This window comes from Truncatella angustata (genome assembly GCF_020726525.1).
Source record: "Truncatella angustata strain MPI-SDFR-AT-0073 chromosome Unknown BKA67scaffold_5, whole genome shotgun sequence".
NCBI lineage: Eukaryota > Fungi > Ascomycota > Sordariomycetes > Amphisphaeriales > Sporocadaceae > Truncatella > Truncatella angustata.
Window position 1 is genome coordinate 3571180 of NW_025763385.1, and position 14709 is coordinate 3585888.

General features: G+C 50.5%; 6 protein-coding genes across 6 annotated transcripts; 3 read left to right on the forward strand and 3 right to left on the reverse strand.

Moving 5' to 3' along the window:
* Nucleotides 1-5167: 5167 nt before the first annotated feature.
* On the reverse strand, nt 5168-5891 carry BKA67DRAFT_570611 (uncharacterized protein; the record flags this gene model as incomplete). The annotated part of the gene is made up of 1 exon (XM_046103170.1): nt 5168-5891. A coding segment is annotated over exon 1 (258 nt), but the record flags the coding sequence as incomplete, so codon positions are not given.
* A 1203-nt stretch (nt 5892-7094) lies between these two features.
* BKA67DRAFT_660190 (uncharacterized protein) lies at nt 7095-7587 on the reverse strand (the record flags this gene model as incomplete). The annotated part of the gene is made up of 2 exons (XM_046107578.1): nt 7095-7456; nt 7512-7587. The coding sequence occupies 2 exons, from the start codon at nt 7585-7587 to the stop codon at nt 7095-7097; spliced, it is 438 nt and encodes a 145-aa protein (XP_045957896.1).
* A 1423-nt stretch (nt 7588-9010) lies between these two features.
* Nucleotides 9011-10491, forward strand: BKA67DRAFT_679482 (uncharacterized protein; the record flags this gene model as incomplete). The annotated part of the gene is made up of 3 exons (XM_046108875.1): nt 9011-9542; nt 9681-9793; nt 10126-10491. 3 exons carry the CDS (start codon nt 9011-9013, stop codon nt 10489-10491), a joined length of 1011 nt encoding a protein of 336 aa, XP_045957897.1.
* Nucleotides 10492-11656: 1165 nt separating this feature from the next.
* On the forward strand, nt 11657-11989 carry BKA67DRAFT_570621 (uncharacterized protein; the record flags this gene model as incomplete). Its single annotated transcript, XM_046103171.1, has 2 exons — nt 11657-11741; nt 11835-11989. Coding segments are annotated over 2 exons (240 nt in total), but the record flags the coding sequence as incomplete, so codon positions are not given.
* A 140-nt stretch (nt 11990-12129) lies between these two features.
* Nucleotides 12130-12847, reverse strand: BKA67DRAFT_570622 (uncharacterized protein; the record flags this gene model as incomplete). The annotated part of the gene is made up of 1 exon (XM_046103172.1): nt 12130-12847. A coding segment is annotated over exon 1 (262 nt), but the record flags the coding sequence as incomplete, so codon positions are not given.
* A 474-nt stretch (nt 12848-13321) lies between these two features.
* On the forward strand, nt 13322-13813 carry BKA67DRAFT_537255 (uncharacterized protein; the record flags this gene model as incomplete). The annotated part of the gene is made up of 1 exon (XM_046100288.1): nt 13322-13813. One exon carries the CDS (start codon nt 13322-13324, stop codon nt 13811-13813), a length of 492 nt encoding a protein of 163 aa, XP_045957900.1.
* Nucleotides 13814-14709: the final 896 nt, after the last annotated feature.

The window sequence follows — 14709 nt, forward strand, 5'->3', positions numbered from 1 at the left end:
TGATCCATTTAGCCCGTCCACCACGGATGTGTTGTCCAGACAGACAAACAGTCGTTTATTCGGCCCGATCGTCCTCGCCGCTGCGAGTCCCTGCAACGCTCCGTGCACTTCGGCGTCGAAGACCTCTGCCCGGTGCAGCCTGCCTCGGTTTCGGTACACTTCTTCGGTGGTACCGCCTTTCCTAATGGTAAACCCCCAGCCTGTGCGCTTGTGTCCCTTTTCCTGTAACTGCGAGCCGTCCGAGTACACGATCAGCTCTTCTTCCTCATTTCTCTCCCGGAGCCATTCTTTGAGCAGCTCAGCTTCTCCATCCTTGCCTCCCCGATGTGGTGGTTTCTTGAAAGATGGCCGGACCAATTCTGGCCTCGGAAATATGGGGACTAGCTGATGGCATCTCTGGAGTCTTGTGGGGTCCTTTCGCGCTTGTAGTGGCAGCCGCCGCACTAGTGGATGCTCTTTGTCGACCCGCCCAAGCCGGAAACCGTGGCGTCGGCGGATGGACTCTGCCAGTATCTCAGCCGGCGGCATCTGCGACTCGAAATGCAGAATATGGCTTGGGTGCGTTCTCCACACAGGCAGAATGGCTCTCATTGCCGTTCGTAGAACGGACTGCATCTGCTGGAGCTGTTTCTTGACACGGCATGACGAAGTCGTGTTATCCTGCCTCGTCCTTTCCCGTCCTGGGTACCAGACCTCAAGGCCGTGCGTGAGGACCGGGATCACACAGGACGTGACGGCTTTCCTTGTCGACGCTACCGGAAGACCTCTGACGGTGTTGCATAGACTGCGGATGTGGTTCGCCACTCGGCTTGCCTTGCCCGTCCAGTGCTTGACATGGTCTCTGAAAGTCAGTTTCCTGTCGAGGAATACTCCAAGCCAGCGCATCGAAGGCTCTGCCCTCTTTCGGGCGGTGCCATGGGTGACGATAGGATTGTTGGTGTCTCTTTTCCTGGAAAAGTGCATAATCTCGGTCTTGGCAGGGTCAAATTCCACGCCATTGTCTTGTCCCCAGTCGATGAGCTCTCTCAGTTGTTCTGTCGCCTCGACGGCCGTTTCTTGGAGTGTCGTCCCGACGTTGAGGATCCCAATGTCGTCTGCATATCCAAATCGCCGCCGTCTTGTACCCAGTTTTCCGCAGATGGGTTCCGTGTAGAGCATGTACAGTATGGGAGACGTTGGTGAGCCTTGTGGCAGACCGCAGTGGAGCGGTTCGACCTCGGTCAGGGTATCCTCAAACCGCACCCTGGCAGAACGCTCTGTCATAAACGACTCTGTCCATCTGATCAGAAAGTGGGGCCAACCCTGCTCCCTCATCCGCACAACCAGTCGACCCACGAGGGCTGCATCGAAGGCACCTTTGACGTCCGCTGTTACTAGTGTGGCAACTAAGCCTTGGTCGAGAGCTTGTTCAATATCATGGACGAGTGCTGCTACTAGATCGGTCGCTGCACGCTTCGGCAAGGCCCCGAAGTGTTGTGGTGCCAAGATGCCGCGTTCAATCACTGTCCATGCTAGCCTTTTGCCGACTAGTCTTTCAAGCCCCTTCCCAAGACATGATAGGAGAGAGATGGGCCGATAGGTCCTGGGGTCAGAGTAGTCCTTCTTCCCTGGCTTGGGGATCATGACCACCTCGGCTACCTTGAATGGCTTCGGGTGGTACCCGACCATCAAGCACCTTTGAAAGAGGTCCGTTACATGCTTCCCAATGATAGGCCAGCATGCCTTGAGTATCTTCACGGTAAGACCATCCACCCCAGGCGAGGTGCTGCTAACCCCGACCGTGCATGCCTCGGCCTCCTCTAGCGATACGTGCTTTTCGAAGGGGATGGGTGTCCGCTGTCGCACTGGAACTGACCAAGGATTGGGAATGTCGTTTTCCCCGTTGTTTCGCTCTAGCGTGGCCCTTCGCAGTGCGTTCGCCTTGTCTAGCTGTGTCTCAAAGATTCTGTTACCGGTTATGATCGGGGGCGCGCTCAGACCTGCTGTCATCTTGTGCCAGGATATGATTTTGAACAGATCACTCGGGCTTTTGGCTCCGTCAATCACACCCCGCCAATACTCCCTCTTAGCCTTCCTCACAACCTGGCGGAAAACTTTCCTTGCGGTTTTCTTGTCCCCTTGACTCGTATTACTTTTTGCTGCGTTTCTGTATTCTTCAACCGCGGTTCTGCATTCATCATTCCACCAAACCGTAGATCGGAATCGTGACGTCCTCCGACCAGCTATTTTGATGCAGCTAGAGATAATCTCACCCAGGGTCTGAGCGTAGCCGTCTAGCTCCTCCCCAGTATAACCTAGCGATGGAAGTTCGTGCAGCCTGTCATGGACCATTTCCACCAGCTCAGGTATGTTGTCAACTGGTACGGTCCATCTACATGGCCTTGTCACCCGTTCCAGATCCCTAGAAATTGGTACCACGACCCGGAGTGTTTCATGGTCCGACGTCGAGTGGAGTGCCTCGCTGACTGCCGCCTCTGCCATTGGAATGTCGGAGAACACCAGGTCCAATACATGGCCATCGTCGTGCGTCGGCACATCGGGCTCGGAGATCAAGTCTAGGCCATGTGCAGACATGATGTTACCCAGCATCTCCCCTCCATGGTAGTTATGGTTACCCGATTCCCAAGAGGCGTCGCCGGCATTAAAGTCGCCCGCAACGACACATCCAGACGGTGGAATCCACTCTTCCAAAATCCTGTCGACTTGCTGCGGGTCTGTGGTTGACCTGTATACGCTAACAAAAGTAATACCTCGCACCTTGACCCACGTCACGTCCCTGGTCTGGTAAGGCCGGAGCTGTTGGGCTTGAAGGTGCTTCCTCACATAGACCAGCGACCTCGGCCGCGTTGTATCACTGTCCCAGTTATCTACCGGGGAAAACACGTTGTAGTTGGGATGCGCCTTGACCATCATTCTCCTGCCTGGTGGGACGCCGATCCACGGCTCCTGCATCAGAATAATGTCCGCCCTCTCTCCTTCGTAGTCGGCCAGGTTAAGAGCTAGTTCAGTCGGATCAATGCTCCTCTGCCCCCCTGCCGCATTCACGCAGTGCACAACAAGGTGTCCGCGTCGTGTCTGTGTCTGATTCCTAGTTGCATTTACGGGCATACGATAATCGTCTCCTCATTGTTGTCCTGTTGGCTCTCGTGAGCCGTGCCTGTTTCATCTTCGACTTGCATCGCATCAGCGCTCTGCCTGTCATCCCTGGCTTCGGTCCTGCCGCTTCCTGGAGCGACAGTACTCTCTTTTGCAGAGCTAAATGCCTGAGACCTCGCACGGTCGCCTGCCTGCCTTATCTCGCGTAATTGCTCCGCGCCTGGTCTGCGAATAATTCCTTTCACCACTTTCGGCCGTGCCGGGCACTTCTCAAAAGTGGCAGCATGCGGGCCGTGACAGTTGACGCATTTGGGGATTGGCTTGCTACAGTTGCCTTCGTGCACTGGTTTGGCACAGGTTCCGCAAATTATCTTTCCACAACGGTAATTTCTGCCATGAAAGGAGAAGCAATCTCCACACTGGGGAACTCGGGGTTCCCGGCGTAGACGGTACGACGTCATGGAGTGTGCAAAGAGCCTGAATGGCCGATTGATTTCCCCCGTAAAGGAGACGAGCCAGTCTGTCTCTGCGTCACCATCAGATGTATGCTTAGACAAGACACACCTCACAGGCCTTACGCCTGTCTGAAGTTCTGCCTCGTTGGCAACAGCCGTTTCGTCGATCTCGACTGTAAGCCCCTCCGCTGTCATGACTTTTCGTGGACAGCCCCGCAGCTTGTAGTGGTGCCACACGACATGTTCTTCAATTTTCTGTGCTTTGAGAATGTCGATAATCTCGCTCTGGAGGGCCAGGAGTTTTGCCTGGGTTGGCTTGTCCCGTGGGTGCAGCGTAAAGCCGGAAGCGCACCGGGTCACCTCGCGGAGTTCCAGATAGTCGAGTCCGAGTCTTCGCACGAGGGTGGACTTGACGCCATATGGTTCGAGTCGGGAGTTATCCATGCGCACAAATATGCGGTTGTCTTCTTGCTCCTTGCGGCGTGGCCGGTCCGTACGGTCCATGCGGTCCATGCCTCTTTCATCAGCTGCTGTATTTCGCTGAGCTCTGTGCGATGGAGCCGAAGTGTTCTTCGAGGCAGCTACTTGGGCGTAGGATGGTTTGACATGTTCTCCTGTCGGCGCTGCAGCATTGGCCTTCCGCCGTGCCGACCTATGTTCTGTAAGCCAATCATCGAGGCGGTTAGCGAAGAAGGAGCAGAACTCCATTGCATCGAGGTAAAGGTCGGTGCCTGCTTTTTGGAGGACTTGATCAATTGCATGCGCACAGTCCTGAAACAGCTTTATCTTTTCTTGCTGGATGCGCAGGTCGCGTTCAAGAACTGCAGCGACCTGATTCTGACAGTTGCCAGGGCTCGTTCTGCGCTCATCATCGTCGGCAGTGTATCTTCTGTCGTTGACTTCAACGGTGATGTCTTCAATCCGTGGTCGCTTAGCTCCGATGATGCTGTTGATCTTGCCAGTACCGCCTCTGGTGTTGAGGGGGGAGGATGGTGTGTAGTCGGTTTCAGTAACCTGTGACGGGCTGCTAGCAATGTCGCTAAGTAGGACTTGGCGGAGCCTGCTCGGGGTAGTGGGGCCGCATGGCTTCCTTGGGGTGCGAGGGAGAGAGGCTCCATCGCTTATAGTCCCCGGGCTGGAAGCGGGTGTGCCAGGCGGCTGGTCTATAGGGGTTGTCATTCAGGTCAAAAAGAATTTTTCGAATGCCAAGAGATATTAAGGGTGTACTCCAGTGGTGCCACTAAACTAGCGTAGTTGCCTTGTCACGCCCTAACAGCGGGGCGCCAAGAAAAATAGTTGTAAAAGTTCGTTGATGTAGTGGGCCGAATATTGGCAACACCTTGACAGTCTTGCACAGACTTGTGTCGACGTCCCTTTTCCGGTTCTCTGGAGTCTTGAGTCGATGGGTCATACATAGCCTGGGATGCGTCATAGGCAGTAGCAGTACCGCCAAGACTATGGATCTGAATGTCGACCAGTGTCGGAGGGGTCGGCGGTTGAGACAATCGAGGCTCTTCCTGGGACGTCGTCTGATTAGATGGCGGAGTTAAGCACTTTTTGCCCGTTTGGTCCACTTGGCTTCCGAGCTAGTGCATCCTGCTGGGCACATCGGAACCGGCTGTGGTGTAGCAAGAGCCCGAGCGTGAGCTTTTCGGTCCTTACCACGGATGGCTCTTTGGACCTGAAAATGTCATAATTCTCGTTCGACCATGAAATATGAAGGGACGGATACAAACAAGTTTATTGAAATCCGGTAACTTTTTCAGGTCTTTAGGCACATGTACCTCCATTTCCATCCGGTTATCAATGGCATTGTGGTACATGAGCACGCTGAGAACATTCGCCTTCACGCCAAGGGCTTTGGCCTTACGCTTAAGCGATGGGCCACTTCTGCTAATCTTGATTTTCTGCGGCCTGGTATGCATGTTGGTTGTCCCGTTTGTAGTCTGACCTAGGCACTTTGATGGTTATGTGATGCTGTTCAAGTATGAATGACTGTAAACAAGGCAGATGACGAGTTTCCCGCATTCGATTTGGAAATGGCTATCTATAAAGACATTTGGGATTGTTCTGCCAACTCAGAAACAAAGTGGATGCTCAGCAAACATGAACTGGCCTCGGAGTATTGAAGTGTACACTCTATAATTATGGCCTGTGTCCACAATGGGATGGGGTGTGGAAGTGGTTCATCAGGAATGTCAATAGTGTACCCTTCAGCTGCTAGACGTGACAAAATGATCTCCACGTAATGGGCAAGGATTTGGTCACCACAAGGGTCAGGATTTTGAGCTATCCGGAACAGGTAATGCAATTCGAGATTGGGAAAAGCCTAGACTGACTGTTCTCAGTCTGAATGTGCGTTTGTCGCTGCAAGAGCATGCCCCGTGCACCTTAAGCCGTTTCTGGCTCACTACGATAAATACTTGCCTCATTCAGGAGCAGGATATTATCCACCTGAATACACAGTTCCGGATCAGTGACGGGCGAAAATGAAAATAAAAGCTAACCTAGTATGGCAATGAAATGCCGTTGTTAACCTGATTAGATGGCGGAGTTAAGCACTTTTGCCCGCTGGACCCACTTGGCCTCCGAGCTACGATCTGGTCGTCATTTGGGGGGTATAAATCCACTTTGGCCATTCCTGACCACTCCTGACCGCCCTTGACCTTTTTTGACCTCCTGAATCTCTAATAGTGTCATACAGTACTTGAGTAAGTGGAGCAAAATTCAATGTTGCCTTCCGGAAACTGCATATAGCAGAACTACCTATTTGTTGGTTGCGAGCCCTGAAAGCGGTTGGCTTGCGGGCCAAGAAACGGTTTGTCCGCCCTACCAGGAGTCCGTTCTTTCATTTTGACCGGGGGCTGAGTATTGGCACCACCTTTCGCGAGGTCAAGTCTGAACACGAATTTCGTACCTGATAATGAGCTTGTGGACAAACATAGACAAAAAGAGACAGAGGCGGCTTATTGCGTAGACATGATTGAGGAAAGCTGGGGGCCGTGGGAGAAGGACATAATGCAACCAAATCTCGTGTCGACCCCCAGTCACTGTGTGATGGTACGTGGAGAAGATAAGAAGGATGCAATCAATTGAGCGCGGAGCTGTGTGTTATGGCCACAAATGACATGAGCAGTCACGAGCAGCCATGCACATATCCCTGGTGTCTCCACTATTACGATGCAGTGCTCTTGGATTGGCATAAGAAGACGCTCGACTGCCCTGGCATTCTTCCCTTAGCTTACCAGACTGTCGGGTCACAACTGGCGATGAGAACAAACAACGGATGGACGACCAGGCCGCCAACCACCGACTATTCCCACGTTATAGCTTAAGCTGGGAGACCCATATACTGACATACTAACGATATGGATGGTCGATTTCTTGTGTGGAAAGGGAGAAGTCGGTACATAGGAGCATCGAGGAACGTAAAGCATCAAGGGCACAAGAGCATCGAGGAACTAGAGAAGCATTTGAAGGACTCATAGATATCTAGGTCCGTATAAGAAAGATGTCCGGCAAAACATCCCCTCCCCCACGAACTTACAATCTGACACCTCCTAGACCATTCTCGGTCTCTTCCAGTCGATCGTACTTGACTCTTTCCACGGCCTCTTTCAGTGCCTCGAGTGCTTCCTGAATCTTGTCCAGCGCTGCAACGACACATGCTAGACTTCCAAGTGGCTCGTACTTCTTATCACCCGCGGCGGAAAGAGAGCCTCTCTGGCTCCCACCAGATGATGTTACGCTGTCATCCTGGCTGTTGCGGTCAAAGTCAGGATCACTGTCCTGCGATGAAGAAGCGATAAACTTCCTCAAGCTTCTTGGGCTATCCGAACCGTCCGTCGAAGGTTCTGATAGCTCGAATTCCGCATTTTGATCGCTATCACCAGCGTCGTCGGACGCTTGTCGTTATCATCAGCATAATGAAGATGACCAGCTATCTTCAACAACACTCACCATCAAAGTCATATGGTTCTGGTGATGGTGATGGTGATCGAACTTGTCGCATTCGGGTTCTTCCTGGTGTAATCATTGCTTTTACTGTAGCTTTTCTTGACCTATATACAACCCAGTATGATGGGGATGGAGTCTATAGAGTCTGTCATATATATATCGGTCCCGTACGAGCCTCCATCTTAGGACACGGGTATTCGTGTCATCCGCCGCCGTTTCTGGAGCTAGAAGTTTCTGATAGGCTTGATCCAAGATAAGATTCAACTGCTTCTGCGACACAAAATTGAGCAAAATTGGAGGATATCCTATGCTGGACGTCCCAGTTGGAGAAACTTAATTGTCAAGATTTGAAGAGCGTGAGCTTTAACCAGTGTCTTTCTCACTTATTGATACACCCACTTATACACATTAATTGGACGTTATCGAAGATAGATTTTGGGCACCAAATATGTGCGTTCAGGGCCGAAAGGGGCATATTTCAGTTCTATGGTACAGACAGAATCAAAATCGGCTTCCTCTCTTTCTCTCTATTCTCTTCTCTTTGAGCACGGACAGTCCAGTTCTGGCTGCCACTCGGAAGTGCACTTTTGAACCTCTGTCGTACAATGGAATTTGAGAATATGCCCTTTTCGGCCCTGAACGCATATATTCGGTGCCCAAAATCTATCTTCGATGACTTCCAATTGATGTGTAGTAGTCTACGTATCAATAAGTGCGAAAGAGCCTGGTTAAAGCTCACGCTCTTGGAATCAGAACTGATACGGTCCAAAAGAGTACTTAGGGTATACGTACAGATCAGAGCCAGAAATGGGTCGTCTGTGCTGAGAAGAAAAGAGAGAGACAAAAGGAGGAAGCCGGGTTTGATCTTGTCTGTACCTCATATAGTGCATAGGATAGCAATATCAGTGTCATTTCGCCAAAACAACGTCTTCGTCCGCACAATGCTCCATATATCATATAATGAGTCGGCATCATCAAAAGTGGATGATGAGCGCTGCATGTAGGCTTTACAGCTAGAAAGAGGATGTCTTCAGCCATCGCGGTACTCCAGAGGTTCAAAAGTATACTTCTGGGTAAGAGCCAGAAGTGGACTGTCCGTGCTTAAAGAGAAGAGAAGAGAGACAAAAAGAGGAAGCCGACTTTGATTCAGTCTGTATAATCCATTGTGTAATGTATGTAAGTACATACAGTACCAGTAAAGAGCTCGATTCGTGAGATGTCAGGATGTGAGCCATTTGTGGTTACAGGGTTCTCTCGAATTCCCCAGTCCTACCGACACAGAAGAGCACTTCCCAAGCCAAGATCTAGAAAGCCTTTTTAGTAAAAAGTTACTGTATCTACGTTCGACCATCGACAAACTCCACAACAAGGGCCTACCGACATTCAGAGAATATGTACATAGTATAAATAGAAATCAGTGGAAGAGCTGAAATATTGAGCACCAAAGACCCAGGCGAGACTCAAAGAAGCACGACTAACTAGCCATCATCAACGACTTCATCATGGCCACACCGACTCATAGACCCATAGCCTCTCATCTACTCATGGTGCCTATGTCTGCTCATCACCTGGTGATCCAAGACTTCGCCGGCCATCTGTATCATTATCAAGCGTATATGAAGGAAGTTCAAGACAATAATACCCGCCTCCAACAAGTAATTGATCAGTTAAATAAGAAGATCGACGAAATGTTTGCTTGTCAGCAGAATCGAGAAAGAGTCATAGAAGCACAAAGAGAACGTATTCGTTTCTTAGAGTCTGCGCAAGCCGCACTCAGTCCGCTCGAGTTGACGCCAACCGAATACGTTTCGACGTACAATACCGAGCTACAAATGTCGTGCAATACCACACCAAGTCACGCTCCAGCGGTAGAAACGCTAAAAGAGGATGGTTTCTATGAGCAGAGCTTGTTAGCCTTAGTAGAGTCCTACGGAAATACCGAGGAGGTCATTGCGAAGAGTTCGAAGAGAACAGCCGCAAATGAGTTGGAGGGTGAAGCCGAGCGACAGACGGATGGAGAATCAGCGAATAGTGGTGAGGCTCAGTGAAATGGAGAAGATTTGGTAGTGAAACAGTAATCGTCACTCACTACAGTTATTACTTCATGTATGGCGATGTCAACTGAGATGGATCGAGGAAATGAATAGCATCGACAGTGAGTTTAAATTTCAGGCGTCGAAGACGTTCCCCGTCCTCGAACTGAGACGAGTCGTACGTGTTTCATGCCAAACGCGTTCCAATCGTGTAGCGTGTGGAATCTATACAGCGAATTCTCATCTGCAGGTGTGAGTAGTAAAATGATGCCATCAGACTGGCTGCTAGATCTTGAGACCAATACTGGACTGCACGACGACCTTCGGTCGCTCTTCAAGTATGTATGACATTCTTGAGTCACATCTGGCTCATCGCTAGTCCTGTTGTTTGTGGTCGCGTCAAATGAGCGCAATCCGCGTGACCACTTTTCACCACTACCAGCAGCACCTGCCGAAACCATGCCTTCTTCCTCTTGCTACCGTCGAACCAGATTTGCATATTAAGATGCTGATCGAGAACGACCAATCTGTGGGTTGGTATTACGTCATCTCACCCAAGGTGCTCAACTAGACTTTGTTGGCAGGCTACATCGTTCCCCTTCCACGTTCACGACCATGAATTGCTCCGAAGCTTTGAACACCATGATGGAAGACAATGGGGTTGCGCTGAAGGCATTTCAGGATCCTCCTTTACTTGGACTGGGTTGTTATGGGTGGAAAGATACTACCCGGTGGATTGGTTCACGAACGGAAAAATTGACGACGAGAAATACTTCGAAGTCGCTTCCATGACAGACAAGAGGAAGGAGCGAATTCTTTGGCTAGGATGTCGCCTCGCCAGTCGCCGAAGAGGACTAGTATACAACAAAGAATCTCACCATTTTGCGGTTCTCTCCACGTTTGAAAAGGACATCAGCTCTCTGTCGAAAGACAAGGTCCTGATGATGTAGATATGATTAACGTTGCTGAAGCATAGTGGAGGAGAAGAGGATGATGAGCTGTTTGTAATTACTGATATCTATTAAAGCTTCACTACTAAGCTCTTTCCAATCCTAATCATCAAAAAATAACAATATCTAAGTCCCCGTCCCTATTCTGATATTTGATACCTTGCCGGCAGTTCTGTAGCTGTCATAGCAGGGCGATTCACTCTGGTGCGCTTGTATACTCCTATGAAAATCAATCGTGAGACACTCTTGGGGAGTCATGCAATGAGAGAGTTACCTGTTGTCTGCTGGTCTGAATCGTTGTCCTCATAGCACCTTTTGGTGGATCAGGCAAAATACTAGGTCTGTAGCAGATATCATTTTGGATGATAGACAGATCGTGAAGTTGATGTCTATCAATCACAGATCGTTCGCAGAAAGAAGTCCCAACCTTTTGCAGCGGAGAGATATGAGAACTTCCCTGCGCGAGGCGTTGTCGTTTTCGGTCTAGCCTTGCCAACCAGCCTAGATTCTGTACAGAGGATGCATACTGGTTATATCTCAGATGCGGAAAGTCAATATTTCGAACTCTACGGAGAGCCGGTACCTTAGGTGGATCCATAATTAGGCAATGAATTGAGGGAGGGGAATTGGGAATGATCGAAATAAAGTAACCTAAAACTTCGAGGTAAGGACCGCGGATGTAGTGCCTTTATATAAGTAATAGTGAGAGATAGAACAATTGGGAAATAGAGTACGATTATGTACGGTACACATGAATCCCTTGCATGTCTCTACTTCATTATTTCGTCCCGTTGCATCTCAATAGACCTGAGCTTATATGTTAACTCCGACACCTCAATTCCAAAGGCGTCTTTGGCCTTCCCCGCATTGATCAAACTGCTTTTCAGTCTGTTCATACTCATGTCTAGCTGCTGTCGAAGCTTAATCTCACTCTCTTCTAGAACACATCCGTCTGGTATTTCGATTCTTTTACTTTGACCTCCGTTTTCCTATAAGCTGTCTATAAATTACACTAAGTCACCTAGAAGCTTGACTGTTGTCTGCCTATGAAGGATGTATATCATTTGGATCTTGGTTTCCAATGCTTGATTCGAGTGTTCGAGCTCCGATATTTGCATACCTAGATCTTCCTCTGGTGGTTCGATACTGCCACAGACGCCCAATCATGGGAAAGATCCGGGACGCATCCGCCCCGACCAGATATGCGTATACCGGTTTGACGACGAGCTCTTCACACGGCGTACCATGCTGTATGTGTCCGGATACAAGGCCCCGCACAAGCTGACCGCTCCACACCTGCGCGTCGGTCTGCATCCATGGATATCTTCAAAGATGTGGTCAAGCGGAAACAATACCTACCGCGGCCGATCCCGAGGGTCGATTCCAGTACCATGCCGAGAGGCTCACGGCTGCGGCCATCACACAGACCTACAACTACATGATCGTGGGGGGTCTCGAGTACGGGTTACTGACTACCGGCCACCATGCTTGCACCGCAGTTGGCCAGTACCTGGCATTCAGCCTGATGGCTCTCGGCCCGCCAGGGAACCCACCCAATGCTCGATCGCAGGATGAGCGGCAGCGTGTGATGTTGGGGCTGAGGCGTTGGTCAGAGGACTTTGAGACGACATTGCGATCTATTCCCCGAGACGAGCGATACGCTCCGAACGGCTCAAGCTCCGGCTCGCTGTATGCGCCGACGACTTATGCAGGCATCAGCCGGTCACCACGCGTGCCTCGAACAAGACGCAAACGCTGGGCGCAGGAAGAGGACCGTCCAGATTTGAGACACTGTGACCGAAGAAAATCTCGTGCAGTGCAAATCCATCTGTCGGGCCCTTTTCTAGTTGCGTGCATATCACTTTGGTCGTCCTGGGGCACTAACGTCAGACAATTATCTTGCAAAACGAGGGCACTGGAAGTGGATATTACCACTTGGGAATGTTGGCAAGTAGGAAGGCTGGCAGACTTAATCCTCACTATTGGCAGAAACTAACTGGAAGTATTTTTAACAGGCTTATAAGAATTAAGTTAATTTGAAGTTGATAACGAAGTGACGCATTATTTGATAGTTGATGAAATAGTCCAGATAGTCCTGTAAAGCTGATGTATAAACACTTGCACCCATGTGTAGATATTGACAATTTAATACTGTAGCCCAGCATTCTACACTAATGATTCCCCCGGAGGGAGAGGCAAGACTACGATGACTCCCTACAGGCGAAGCCTGTGCCGAGCGAAGCGAAGGTGTACTGTTGCAGACAAACAGTGACAATAGAACCTGTAAACACATTGAAAACTGCACTCATGAACAACCATTGTCAATCAAGTGCACCAACAATCCTTTGAAAGGGCAGGAACAGAGGTTTTTGGTTCATTTTTGGCTGGGACAGACAAAAGCCTGTTAGTGTTCTCTTAGGGCGCCCAGCGGGATTGTTTGTACACTAAAAGCGGAGCGAGCCCACGGAGCCCCAGGATTGGGCCAGCTCCCTTGGTAGCCTGGAGGCTAGCAAACAGCACTTTACACACCGGCCTGCGGCCCACCCTTAAGTAGAGGGTGCATTCCATTCCACTGCATGACGGTGCCTGTCACTTCGCTCCATTGCATTCCTGCCATCAACACTGGGGACAGTGTTCGCTACAGCCGCATCGCTGACGCTTCCCTTTTGCACTTCATCTCGATTGAAGGCGGCGCGGAGGCTGCCCCCTACTGACAGGCACTAAGTGTGCTTGTTGATCCCGGAGGAGAGAGCAGTTGGTCTCGACGTCACCGCTTGACGACGGAAAAGGACTGCCTTTTCTTTCAGAGTCTGTGTAGTGCACAGTGATCATGGAGGAGCTTTTGTGGTGGTCCATGCGCGGCGACCCTACCGTGGCCCAGCAGAGTGCGGCTGCATATTTGTACGACCGGGGGTCTTGTGTATTGACGAAGATGGTGGCGACTGGCATGGGGTTGTTGGCGAAGAATGGCAATTCTCTCGACCCTAGGGGCACGGGATACGTGCTGACGATGTTCTACGTGGACGACAAGGCGGCAGCAGAGTCCATGAAGACGATTGTGCAGAGCATGGAAGGCGCGAAGGGGGCACTGCGGTACTGGCACAGGGTTGATCTCTATCAGTTCTTTTCGAACAAATCCGGGTCGGTCCTTGTCGTGTTCGGCTGTTCTTATGGACGTCTCTTGCCTCTGTGCGAGCATATTGTCAACAGTGACGGGAAGTCACTTATTCGGAATGGCCAGGCTACGATGCGGTTTGGCATGCAGGAGCAGGTGTGGAAGGATTGTATGGAGAGACTGGGAGGCTCGTGGGAAGACTTATGAGACCTTGCTGGTCGTCTGTGGTGTCTGGCTTCTTGCAGTTCTTGTCTCTGTTTTAACCTGTATCTCTGCGCCGGAGGTGGGAGGACAGTTGACGATGGAGTGAATGGCATTGTGCCATGATCCCCTTTTGACCCAGTTGCTGTGACAATAGAGCGTAGTGCATTGTACAACAACACAAGCATTGTAGACTGCATGCACCCAACAAACAATCTACTTAAACCCCAGATACTGTCACCACCAACCAACATCGTCAATAGACACTGTAGCCCAGTACTCCAAATACAACCTAACCGCCGGAGGCTCAGGCAAGACTACGATGACTCCCTACAGGCGAAGCCTGTGCCGAGCGAAGCGAAGGTGAACATGTGGAAGAGAAACAAGAAGAATCCAGTTAATGAACAACAATTGTCAAGTGCACGCCAGACAAAACACTCACAATCTAACCATCTCCACCCTCTTTCTGAATGCACTCCCTTCCCGAACGCCGACATTAAAGAACTCCGATACAGGTCTACTTGCAGAATTTTCATCCACAACACCATCCTTATCAGAATCGTTAGATTTCTTCACCATGCCTAGAGCAAGTGAACGCGACATTCAAGAGGCAATTGATTTCTTGTATTCACTACTCGACTATCTACTGCGTCTCTGCATTGACTCTGTCATCCTGTCAAGACTACCAAACAGAGTCTCGGCCAGGACAAACAGGTTCGTAGCCAGCACCACGGACAGGTTGCAGAGGCCGCCTTCGCTGGCCGGTACACAGGGTTGGGACATCTGTGACCCCCCGCAGGAAACCTAGGGAGATAGGACGTCTGCGGGAAAGGAGGGAGTAATCCATCACCCCATGTAGGTTTCATCTTGCTTCTGTCAGGGATCTAAATCCGGATATACGG